The 13298-nt window shown below is 36.0% G+C and overlaps 1 protein-coding gene across 1 annotated transcript in view; it reads right to left on the bottom strand.

The window, feature by feature from the left end:
- LOC131439437 (uncharacterized) overlaps positions 1-13298 on the bottom strand; it is a 45096-nt gene that overhangs the window by 31410 nt on the left and 388 nt on the right. Inside the window, exons 2-4 of the mRNA XM_058610432.1 lie at positions 12460-13165; positions 7972-8085; positions 3104-3243 (exon numbers count right to left, since the gene is read on the bottom strand). Of these exons, the coding sequence (XP_058466415.1) occupies positions 3104-3243; positions 7972-8085; positions 12460-12640 (435 nt within the window). The 5' untranslated portion in view covers positions 12641-13165. The remainder of the gene's footprint in view (positions 1-3103; positions 3244-7971; positions 8086-12459; positions 13166-13298) is intronic.

Genomic DNA, 13298 nt, shown 5'->3' with positions numbered 1-13298 from the left:
GGCTTGAGATGTAAAGCCAAACTCGGTCAAGCAAGGTGCGTGAAAATTGAATTTTGTAATAAACAAAGAATATGGAAATAAAACTATAAAACAGAAGATAGAAGCTGAATCCTATAAACAATAGTTATATCTTGTTAAAAGAATAAATGCACAGATTCAATTCAACAAAACTTGTAGCTCAGTGCACGTATTTTATACGTGAACATGCAATAACATTCGCACAAAAAAACCTACACAGTAACTAATATGATAACGTGAAATACAAAATTCATCTGTACGTAGGAAATGATGGTGTGCTTGACCTTCTCCCACAAGTCACTGATATTTACATTCATTAAGATATGTCACAGTACGCAGAGGAAAGTGTGACGATATGTTTTTTTCCTAGTGGAGTGTAGCGAAACTATATTTTTTTTCTGGCGTGCGTCATTCCACGCAGTACTAAAAAATTAATAATGCTACAAAAAGACTCCTCCGACAACACCATAAACAACAACAGCAACGGCGAAAAAATGAACTAAGATGCGTTTTGTGAACCAACAAAAACAAAATTAAATTCACTTCTATTGTAGCTCCTGTTCTTATAGCTGTGCCATCATCCGCGCTTAAAGAGCTTTCTGCCGAGACTGTCATCGTACACCTGAGCCTTTCGATCTTCACCTGGATGACAACGATCGGTTATACAAGCAAAGTATACAGTTCATGATTCATGTAACTTCACCAAACTCCGTGAGCTTCAAAAATTGGTCTAATCATTGTTTCTTATATAACCAACTTCGTGTGACGTTGCACTCGATCAGTTGTTAAAGTGCTCCGTAATCCAACGTTAGCACAATTAGCGATTGAAAGTACCCGAACACCTCCTCTAGATCATCACCGTCCGCAGCGAGAGGGGTTAGACATGGAGCATCGTCGTCTTTGGGACCTTAACTATCCTACAGTTTGTTTTTGTGATATTTATTGTGGGATAGAATCCCGCTTCCCTGTCAGTATACGATCACAGATCCTGCCGATTTTGTCGTGAATACGACTTACTTTACTATGGGGTGCCTTTTCAAAATTAGCCATATGTAAGAATGGGCAGAACCTAATCGTGAATATCTCGACTTGTATCAACGGTAGCAACATAATTCTTTCACCATTTCATCAAAAATATGATCAGGAATTTGGGATAATATTTTGAACAGCGTGAGATAACCACAAACAACTCAAAAATTAAGTTTTCTCAAACTTTGAAAACAACGCGGAAAACTCTTTACTTTTGCTTGGCTTTTTCGTGTAAGGACGACGATTTTGAGGTAGTCAGGCACATATCTTCAACTGACTGCGTACAAAAGGGGAACCGTGGTCAAAAATCGATCATTTCTTCGTGTGGTTGGACGGTAGCAGACGTCGTGGGACCAGCAGATTCGGAGAGTGCACCTTCTGCGTGGTACCAAACCTCAAACGCTCAGGTCGTGCTCTCATTTGGACTTCAATCGTCAGGTGGAGCAGTTGGCAATGAAAGCAGACCTTTTGCGTAGTATAAAGCCTCAAACGTGTGTGTCAGAATGTTTGATGTAACTAATCTGTACTGTAGTTTGGGTGTATCGTTTCAAATTCTAGTAGTGAAAAATGGGAAAGCTTGCACAATTAACACAATCGATCAACTAATTGATATTCGGAAGTATAAAGAAAGAGTGTCAGTTTTATTCGTATTCACGACATTCAGTTATGTCTCTGACATTACACACCTGTACTTTTTGTTACCGATTTTCACTTGGGTTGCTGGCACATCGCAAAGGATGGGATGTGGGTTTGCACTTTGCACTCCAACATAGATGATATGCAGCACCTTCCCTCCAAAAACACCAACGGTGTGTTAATCTTCCATAAACATACTCCGTGTCTCGTGGCCCTAGAAGAACACCAGTCTCATCAGCGTCTTGTAGATAGTCAACTTCGTGCTGTGGTGATTTTTGTTAGACAAGAACGTCCTCTGGAGTCCAAAGTAGGCACGATCTCTCGCCAAGATCCGTTTCAAATTTCTCTGTTGGTATCACTTTAGGTCTTCGAATCTCGGAGATGGTTACGGCAAGGTGAAGAACTTGTCTCTTGTTTCTTTTTCAATATTGCTTTGAAAGGTGTAATTCGAAGAGCGAGGATCGATATGAGTTGTGCGTTCATCCGAAAGTCCATACAGTTTTTCGGCTTCGCTGACGACGTTGATATTGTGTCACGTAACCCAGAGAAGATGATCGAAACAAGCATTGAACTGAATATCGAAACTAGGCGTATCAGACTGGCCGTAAATGTGTCAACAAAAATACATGAGATGAAGAGAGAATAAACACTACACTCAATGGTATATCTGCTGTGTGCGTCGTTCGCACGAGAGACAATTACATTCATCGATATTCTGCTGATTTTTCATTTTCGAGGAACACATTCGCAGACTGATGAACGTATTTCTGTCAATTATGTTATACTACAAGCTCTTAGATCGAAGATGGCGTCGAAAGAAGAGCAAGCAATGAAAATCCGGATCTGTGAACAAGAACACTCTTGGTTTCTTAAATTATTCGATACATGTTTGACAACGGCCGGGAAAGCTGGGAGTGGAATCAGAAAGGATCTCAGGAACCACCAGAAGGACGCGAAGGGGAAGCAAATAAGGCACATGAAACCAGATCTTTCGGTACATACTGTGGCTATAAAAAAGGCTCCAACCTTCGTGCATATTTTCAAGCACCGGAAAGATATGTATCGAACTGTAATGATAAACAGAATGTAATGACTGAAACCCGGGTTCGCAAGTTGTATCACGCACATTTGTCGAAGTTTTCACGCGTGAAAATGAAATAAATAATGATCCAAATTTAAACTAACCAGATATTGTCGCTAACAAGTCTTATTTATATAACTGTGCATAAAGAACTTGACATAGCGCACACCTCATTACCCGTGCGAAATTACATGTACTTTCTAAAAACTATTGTGCTGCAATATCCGAATAAACTCCAAAAACCCTTTATGATTAATAGCTAAATTATACAGTTTTTGAATGTGCGATTGAAGTTATGATCCATAATTCTTTCTAATAACGCCAAATAGTTTTTCTTACCCTGCCTTCAACTATCCTTGGTGGTGATGATGGTCGATCGCTGTGAATCGATCCTACTTGTGGAATAGCTCGACCGCGTTCTCGCATGGCTGGATGTATCGTTTCAGGCCGAAGGTGTGGGGGTCGTTCTTGGCGTATACCTGTTTTAAACAATCATTTGTTAATTCATATTTGAACTAGAATGCGATAAATTAGGTAAGTTTGGAAATCACTCAGTTCATAGCACAATGTATTAGGTTAGCTAACTTTAGTTTGCTGACACTCATAGCCTCCAATTATAGTTGTTATCGTAAGTAGTAAGTAGTAAGCTGGAAAAGGAATTTGTGAAAGAACGGAATATTTTTTTTAAATCGAAAAGCTATGTCTCAAGTAAGGCACAATTGAATTGGTTCAAGGGATGCACACAATAGATAACATGCTTGAAACTTCATCCTTTTCAATTTTTAATGACGTGACACTTTGTTTTCTGTTTGTTGCACCAAAGGCGTTTTAATGTTTCCCAGCTACGGTAGCGTAGTGTGAGTAACGTTGCTCAGATGATTCTTCTGGAATCACTAATAGTAAATGATGAATGATGAACATGTAATTCTCTTCTGTGGATTATTATTTCAAGGAGACAATTTAAATTTTGGCGCTGGTAATCAAGCTGGCATAACACTGTTATTAGACTCGAAATTATCGACTATCGTGCTCAGATTATCATGCTAATTTACATGTACTCAACCAGAAACCATACTGCTTGAAAAATTCATGCTTTTTAACACTCGCTATAAATATCATAAACCATAACTTATATGCTTTAACGTAGCAAGGATTACAAAATTTTCTTAGATTTCTAACGAGTTTAGTTCGATTGATTAACTGATGATTCGACAGCAGAATTTCAGCAGTCTAATTACAGTATATTTAAACAGAGCACTTTGTAAATCTTAAGTGAGCTTCTGTTTGAACTAAAATTTGCAATAATCACAACAAGATTCTTTTAGATTTGAGTTAGAATTAATGAAAAAGTTCAGAAAAATGACAATTTTTTTGTTCAAATGTTTACAATTTTGTTCTATTTCATCAAATAACCCGGGTTGGTGGTTCAATGGTTTAAATGCTGATATTACAAGCCTTAGCGTTCGTAGGATCGTAGTACTAGCCATGTAATGATTATGTATGTTTATTAATCGCGTGCGAAGCCTGTTGAGGTAGAAAGGCCAAATTCTACAAAAGAAATGTAATGCTAGGACCTCAACATTCAATCAACAAAAGTTTTTATTTTAGGAATAGAAAACAAAGTTCCCATGTTTATTTGTACAAGAATGCTAGCGAGTTTTGTTCATTGTTCATTTCATACAATAATACAACAATTTTGCAATAATGACCATAAAGAACTAAATTAAAATAGTCATAGTATAGACTTTGCTTTCTCGCACCAAATTGTATATATATATATATATATATATATATATATATATATATATATATATATATATATATATATATATATATATATATATATATATATATATATATATATATATATATATATATATATATATATATATATATATATATATATATCTATATATACCGTAACCTTGTCAATCATCTCTGGTGTAGTCAAACTATTAAGCGATACAAAAGAATCAAACGGTCTGCTTTGAGTAAACTCACAAGACTCACTGCATGTTAGGTCTAAGGATTTGTATCTTAAAAATCCTTTCTTGATTAACGAAACTTAAGAAACGACCCCAACAGGATTGGGCATAACCTAATTTATCGATAATCAAATAACCGTTCCTCAACTTGACATACTCGACTTTAGTGGCAGTTTACCGGACGTAAAGCATAAATATCTTGTTGTTCGTGAAATGCCAGCTCTAAAGTACCTCAAGGTAGTCTTTTGGGATCGTTTATATTTTTACACTATCTTGATTCTATATCAATTTCACTGTCAAATGTTTTCAACACCAAGAAAATAGTACAAAACGCCGGGAAATGATCTTTCATACATTTTTCCAAAATTAGTTTTTTCTACCACAGTGATCACTTCACTATGCGTGATACCGGTAATAGGTTAAATCAAGTGAAGTGACATGTAAGTGAAGTGAATGTGAAAGTGGAGTGAGAACGGTAAAAAGGGCCTTTATTGAGCACTAGTTCTAGCAGCTCTAATATGCAATTTTTGTTTGGTAATCTTCTTATCAAATTGACGTCGTTGGCTATTCAAGGCACATAAGATTCGCATTCCACTCTGAACCAAATGGAGACCCATTCAACCTTCCAAGTTACAAAGATCGCTGTCAGTTAATTGTCCACTAGATCCGCTGTCTGTTCGTAGTTTGTAATAGCGTTTTTTCACTGTTGATCTCCTACGATTGGTAAATTAAGTCATGTATTCAATAGATCGTGCGAATTCCAGACCAGATCATCAGTTTTCAGACGAATTTATCAATAAAACTTATTTCGATTTTCTGGGTTCTACACCCGTGCCGTTCTACACCCGTGCCGTGGCAATGACGACAACAATCAAAACAAAATATTGCACTATTACACTCACAGGTTCGAAATGTCAGAATTCTTCTTAAAAACGGCCTAATGCCAACTAAGAGACAACACACGACATTTTTAGAACCAGTTTGGAATCATTTCGACGTTTAAAAATTCTTCGGTCGTTTTCGTTACCTTTCGTTTTAATTTCAAAATTTTACTGTAATTTTAATTTGGTGAAGTTTAAATGAAACCAAAAAAGGAATTGTTACTATTTAGGCATTAGCCCTTCTAAAAAAAAGGCAGAGTCAGAGATGCCATTTATACAGATTTATCTGTATTGTATAGATTTTTGCGTTCGCATACTGATTTAAATCAAAGTACAGAATTTATACAGATTTAATAAATTTAATACAGATTTGTACAGGTCCATAAGAAGTGAGAAGTAAAAAATAGACTTTTCTCCCTGAGTATCTATTAGTATTTGATTGCAGTGATTCATTAAAAGTTTAATAATCAACGGACTAATCACATTTTAAAATGGAAATCTTTTGAGCCGATAATCGATGATGAACACTGACAAACATTTATATTAAAATTTTAAACCAATTTGACTTGCAAAGCAAGACATATTTTCTATGAAAATATCTGGCATCTCTGAGCACAGCCGATGAAACACGCACACTTCACAGCGTTATGTTCACATATAGCGGAATGAAACCAGTGCTACCAGATTTGCCACAATGGTGAACTTTTCTTTCTGGTAATATTCGAAGTTTATTGAAATATTAAAATTGAAATATTAAAATCAATAATATAATTAAACTAATGTTACGGATACCAAAAACATATTTTTTATGATAATTTGAAAAAGAAAATCAACTTTTGTTTTGTAACATTTTGAGAAAACTTGGCAACTTTGCGAAACCAAATGAGATGAAAACAAAGCGCAATCAAGTGAACTAAGTGAAAAACTTTCATCTCATATTTTTGAAGACTTTTATTGCTTGTCGGGTAATTTTTGAAGTTTTTAATCGTTAATTAAACAAGTGGCAAGTGAACATTACTAATTATAAAGTCATCCAGCATTCAATAGTAGTGAAATTGGGCGAAACAGTGACCATGTTTTGAGACGAATCGTTTAGTAGATATTCAGAAACATGACGAACTGTAAATTTTGAGATGAAAATGTGTCCTAAATCAAAAAGTGAGTTTGTTTTGAATGAAAAAAACGACCACCGAAGAATTAAAAACCATTTCTTCCAAAGGAAAAGTGTGACAATAGCCTAAATATTCATTTTTAAACATTTCACAGTTTGGTTCAGGTACGTTATAAGATATTATTCATGTTCAAAGGGAAAAAAAAGATCAAAAAACGTCGTGGACAGTGCTTGCAGTAAGACCAATCTTTTTTGCAAGCTATCTTACTGACAGACACGGCATTTCGTTGCGACCGCACACAACTGCTTATCGCACTTGCTCTTCTTTCGGCGCCATCTTCGATCTAGAAGCTTGTAGTATCACCGAATTGAATTTACTTATCAGTTATCAGTCTGGGAAATATTTTCCTAGTTGATGAAGTATTTCCAGAAATATATGTATTTTGGGGTGTCCAGATTTTGTCGCGAACAAGCCTTAAAACCACATTCATGTCAACGAATAAAGTTCTGTTGATCGGGAGAAATTTTGAATACCTCTGTTTCGATACAAAACAATTGGACAGAAGTGTGAACAGAAGTTCAAACTAATGGCGTTTTCGTTTTTAATTTGCACTACACCGATGCAGTGCTACACTGAGGCATCAATAAACGAACAAAAATGATGAAAACAAACAGTAACCATTGACTACAATAAACGATTCCATTGCACAGAGCTACACCAAACTTTTGATGAGTGCTACACCGGTGGTATCGATGCAGAAAAAGTGTAGCACTGGTGTAGTGCAATTGGTAAAAACGAACGATTTCAGTGCAGCTTTCGCTACACCAGTGTAGTGCAATTTAAAAACGAAAACGACATAACAATGAACGATATTCATAATCCTGTAGACATTGAATAAATATATATTCAATGTTGTTCAATAACAAGGGTTTCATCATTATGTATTTAACAAAGTTTTAGGACATTCGTTCTTTCCAGTGATATGTTAATATGAAAGCAACATCTTTAGTTTTATTCATTAGTCAATTATCTAAATGTTAATGTTAGAAACACACGTTTTGAACGCGAATCTTCAAAGGGTTGCATCCATCTCAAGTCAATCCCATGTAAATATGAACACTGACATCCATGAAACTGACTGATCTGGACGACCTAGCATTGCATTCTACTCTAGTAAAAGCCACAGCACATCAACCACGCAACAAACTGAATTGAAAACTGGCACCTACTAATATCTTCTGCCACAGGTCCCACAATTCGTTTTCGGAACAGACTGTGCTGATTGGGAACATTGATGGACGTATTGGCGAACGTTTCCTGATCTAACACAACATCGCAACAACCTATTTGGGAAATCGAAACAATGAAGACATACCAGCGATTATTGAAAAGGAAATAAAAAAATAACGTTATCGATATAATCGAATAATGTACTTCTTTGAACCAGCTCTCACAAAGCGCCGATCGGATCGGAACCACCGTTCGATTTGTTCGCTATTATTTCTATTTCTTCTATTTCGTCAAACGCATTTCCTAACAGATGGTGTAGTTATTTGTACATTATGTCAGCAGTTATTGCACTCGGATGAGAGTCAGTGAGGGAGAAGAATGCAATTAACGGTTTGAAAGGTGCCGTAAGTGAATTTTAACAAATGAAGTGATGCAGCTTATACATTATACATTACATGCGCTCAACTGTTCACCGTTTCCAACATTACTGTCTGATTCCTTCAATCACATTATTCATCAGTTTCAATTTTTAATTGGAATAATATTAGTTTCAATTTTGAATTGGAATAATATATTTTCTAGTAATGTCTTATGATAGCTTTTGTTTACGAAATAAGAAAAAAATACGAATATTCCGTAAGAAATAAAAAAAATAAACGAATATTCGTGCTATATATTTTGATGATGGGCAATTCCCAAAATTAACAGTAAGAAAGGTAGCAAAAACCGGAAACGACTTGCTCCCATTTGGATGAAACTATGCACACATTTTCAGTATGGTAAATCATTAGTTATGCACAGATGGAATGACGAAATACCATTCGACTCAGTACATCGAGCTGAACAATGTCTGTGTGTATGTATGTGTGTGTGTATGTGTACAATAATCAAACTAGGTTTTCTCGGTGATGGCTGAACCGATTTTGACAAAATGAAAGATCTCGTGGTCCCATACAAAATTCATGAATTTCATCCGAATCCGACTTCCGGATCCGGAATTATAGGGTGAAGTGTGTTAAAGATTTTGTAACCTCACTTAAAGCGGCGGAACAAAAAACGTATAAAAATCTAAATTAGCCTCAGAACTAATCCAATCGGTATCCATTACCAGTAGTCAGCCAAACAAACCAATTCCGGTTTTACTGGTTCCCGGTTTTCGATCAACGACGGTAGATAATAGTCATATGCTTAAAAATGGATCTTTATTACGTTTCTCAGAGATTGCAGAACCGATATTCCTAATCTTAGGGTCAAATGAAAGATCTTATGGTTCTACCAAAATTTACTGCATATTTTCGGATTTAACAAAAATTTACACCGTCTTTTCGAGTGCGATGTTAAAATCGTATAAAATGTTCGAAATTTGAATAAGAACTAGTAGAGTTTGTACGTCATGTTAGTTGATGGCCATACGAACCGACATCGATTACACTGGTTCTCGGGATCCGGTGCCGAAAGTACCTACAATAGTGGAACTCACTTCGTTTTCTTGTGGATCAGGGAACTGTTTCATTCTGTAGGTTATACTAGTTAATGAACAAACAATCTCTTTTTTTTTTTCGAGAATCGAAGAGAAACATTTTGAATAGAATACCACAATATGGTATATTAGGTGTATAACTTTGCTAACGCTGTTTTTTTTTCAAATTTTAAAGCTTTATTGCAAAAAAGTGCTTACAGATGTATTATTCAAAGTATTGTCCGTCGCTAGCGACAACTTTCTCCCATCTTTCCGGAAATTTCCCGGCTCGAAAAAAGGAGTCCTTTTTTGACGCTATCCATGAAGCAATCCATTTTTCCAACTCTTCGAAGGATTGAAAATGTTGATCTGCCAGGCCGTGTGCCATCAAACGGAATAGGTGGAAGTCAGAAGGGGCGACATCTGGGGAATACGGCGTGTGGGGCAAGACTTCCCATTTCAGCGTTTCCAGGTACTTTTTGACCACTTTTGCGACGTGAGGCCGAGCATTGTCGTGTTGGAGGATGACTTTGCCATGTCGCTCTTGATACTGTGGCCTCTTTTCTTTTAGCGCGCGACTAAGGCGCATCAGTTGCGTTCGGTAGCGATCTCCTGTGATGGTTACACCCGGTTTTAAGAGCTCGTAGTAAATTGTTATTCATCTTTGAAGGTTTTTTCTCTTCTACCATCATGTTTGTCTTCGACATCGAAATCACCATTTTTAAAACGTTGAAACCACTCCCGACACGTTCTTTTACTCAGATCAGCATCACCGTAAGTTTCTGGAAGCATTCGATGCGCTTCAGTTGCATTTTTTCGAATTGTAACAGAAAAGTAAAACTTCCCGCAAATGGCGAGAATTGGGCACATAGACATTTTCGAGCGTGAATAATACGAAAACAAGAACAACTGTCACTGAAACGGCGATGACAATTCGTTAGGCACTGCACACACTCACTTTAAAGGCATTATCATCTATGTATTTTAATTAGCAACAGCCGGTACAGCCACCTATCGGAAAACGGCGAAAGCAAAGTTGTATACCTGATATAAAAATATGATTGATAAGTGGATTAAAACAGGCTTTTAAATGCAATGCAATATTAAAAATGATCATTTTGTTATCGATTCAGCAGAAAATGACAGATACCACAAAACATACCCCAATTGCCAATAACCCCGTAGAAAATTTGACAGTTCTTAATAGGACCAGTTGACTGACGAATCGGGCTATTGAAAATCGATCGATTAGCTTTGCGACTAAGTTGAGTAACACATTCGAATGTGTTTCGTAAGCATATTAATCGGCTGTTTAAATACAAAATATGCTTAAACTCCCTACTAGTACACCTATTAAGTCGTATCATCTTGACCGATTTGTACAAATTGTCTGTTTACTAAAGCGGCTGTCGCATCGGTCAACGGTAATGTCAAACTCCCATAAGAGTCTGTGCAACGATTGGTCAGTTAATCGATTGATTCGTCTGCTGATTGTACTGATAAAACCCGACTAATTCGGTGGGATAATCGGGAGGATTTTCTACGGGGAACCAACATTTTTTTGCTACTATGGTATACTATGAAGTTTAACTTTATGACAGCATGTATGGGCTAGAGTGCTCACATTTATTAACTTTGAGGGCTGATTCAGTGTCTTCGCACAATAAAGTATCTAGGATCACTTGTGTAATGTTTAATCGAGTTATCTCTTCATTAGTATTTCTTCACATCCAAAGTAGTTGAATTGACCAGAATTAGATGAGGTTACCCGTCCCACCAAAGCAAACGCTTAGTCTTATATTGGTTTTACATATGTAAAGCCAGATTAAATAAACGATAATAATAAAAATAATAACAATAATAAAAATTTATTATTATTGGGCCGTATGAATAAAACGTAGCATGCTCGAATTTCGGTAGTAAATGCTACGTGTGGATCACGTTCTTGTCAAAACATGCTACAAACTGTAGTATTTACAAGTTTTCGGTAGGTAGCTCTAGAGATTGCTACTCGTGTGTTTGCTGATAAAGTGAGGTACAGAAATTAAAAAGCGGCATTTTTACAGATGTAAGTACGTTTCTTGCTTTGTGCATGCTTATGCCAGCTTTTCCGGCTCGGTGTCGATAAGGTATGCAGTAAATGCTTAAATTCGGAAGTAGCATTAACTCATGTAACTCATGTAACTCGAACTTGTTTTTTATTCATACCAAACCGCGTTATACTCTGTGGACTTTGTTTTTGAGAAGATACTACAAACAACAGACTTTACTACATTTTATTCATACGGCCCATTACTATTACTTCTGATATTATTTTTATTATTATTATTATTATTATTATATTAATAATAATAATAATAATAATAATAATAATAATAATAATAATAATAATAATTATTATTATTATTATTATTATTATTATTATTATTATTATTATTATTATTATTATTATTATTATTGTTTTACACGCGCATATAATGTGAAGACAAAAGATTCCATCGCCCTATATGCACATACTAAGCATACATAGGACCTACTGATTACTTGTAACTGCAGTAATTGTTTCGTATGTGTTCATTACTGTTATTTCATTCATCTGTCATTTTACAGTACAGATGCAAATGAACACTCACATCTTAATCACAGTCGAATTTACTGAATTTATCACGACGCGTAAATTTCATTATTTTGTTCTGTGTATGTTAAAAATTGGGTTGCCCTTCATAGATAAAAATTGTTCATGATGCTAGAAATCGTGTAACTAAACTGAGATCACCAGTATTGTTATTCATTAGGAAGTGGCTTCCGGTTGTTTCACCACATTGCAATAAATATCATATACGCTTTATATTTAATAGAATGTTTTACATCTAATCAATCTCCATTTCAGAACCCAGAATCGTAGCAATGCTCAGATTGACCAAATAAATACATAAATCGGACGTGGGACAACAAAGCGAAAGATCCCTGAATAACTGAAATCGCTGTGCTAATCGGTATTCGCAACCATGAATTATCATACTCTTACCTGGTCCGCGATGATCCTTGATGACGGGTTTGGTCTGTCCAGGGCCGGTCATCATTGGGTAGAAAACCTTTGGCCACAGGATCGCGATGCATCCAACCACCGTTACCATAATGATCAGAGTTTTCCGCGTGCCCAAAGTGCCTCCGCTCGATTCGGTTGGATTATTCACCGTGGTTGCCATTTTGGTGATGATTTTGGAAATTGGATTTCACTTTTCTTTTATTTTATTTCTATGTCGCCTTCCGTCGGCTGACACACTCACTCTTCGCTACAGGTTTTCTTCTGGTTTATTACATTCACCTCTATTTTTGTTTTTCGCCCTGCTAAGAAAAAACGCCGGCCTCTGAGCGTTTCGACAATTTTTGGCTTGTTTTATTATTATTATTTTTGGTTTCGCGCACCACTGACCAGAATGAGCAGACTATCGCCGATTATTTCTTGCGCACTCGGTAACCTTTCTTTTCGTTTCACTTTTTTCGTTACTGCCACGCTTTACTCCGTTTCGGTTAAAACTTGTTACATAATATGATTCTTTTTAAATATGGGAAAATTTCATACATTTTCTATCACGTTGCTGTGTTTCACGTCATTTTTCATGGTCACTTTGCTGATTTCTATAGATTTTGCGTACCGGTGAACGATATCTTTTCTATTTTCATATCAACGTACACAAATTTGAGGGAGAAAATGTATTAGTTTCTACACACTTGAGTGAAGATTATAAAAATAGAGAAAATTACTATAATTTCATCACCAAATGACTGTGGTTGTAATAAATGCTACGTGGCCCAACGTTCAAATATCTTATATTGGAATGTGTTAGGCTTTAGCGAACGTCT

This window comes from Malaya genurostris, chromosome 3, assembly GCF_030247185.1.
Source record: "Malaya genurostris strain Urasoe2022 chromosome 3, Malgen_1.1, whole genome shotgun sequence".
NCBI lineage: Eukaryota > Metazoa > Arthropoda > Insecta > Diptera > Culicidae > Malaya > Malaya genurostris.
This window is presented reverse-complemented; position numbering and strand designations above follow the sequence as displayed.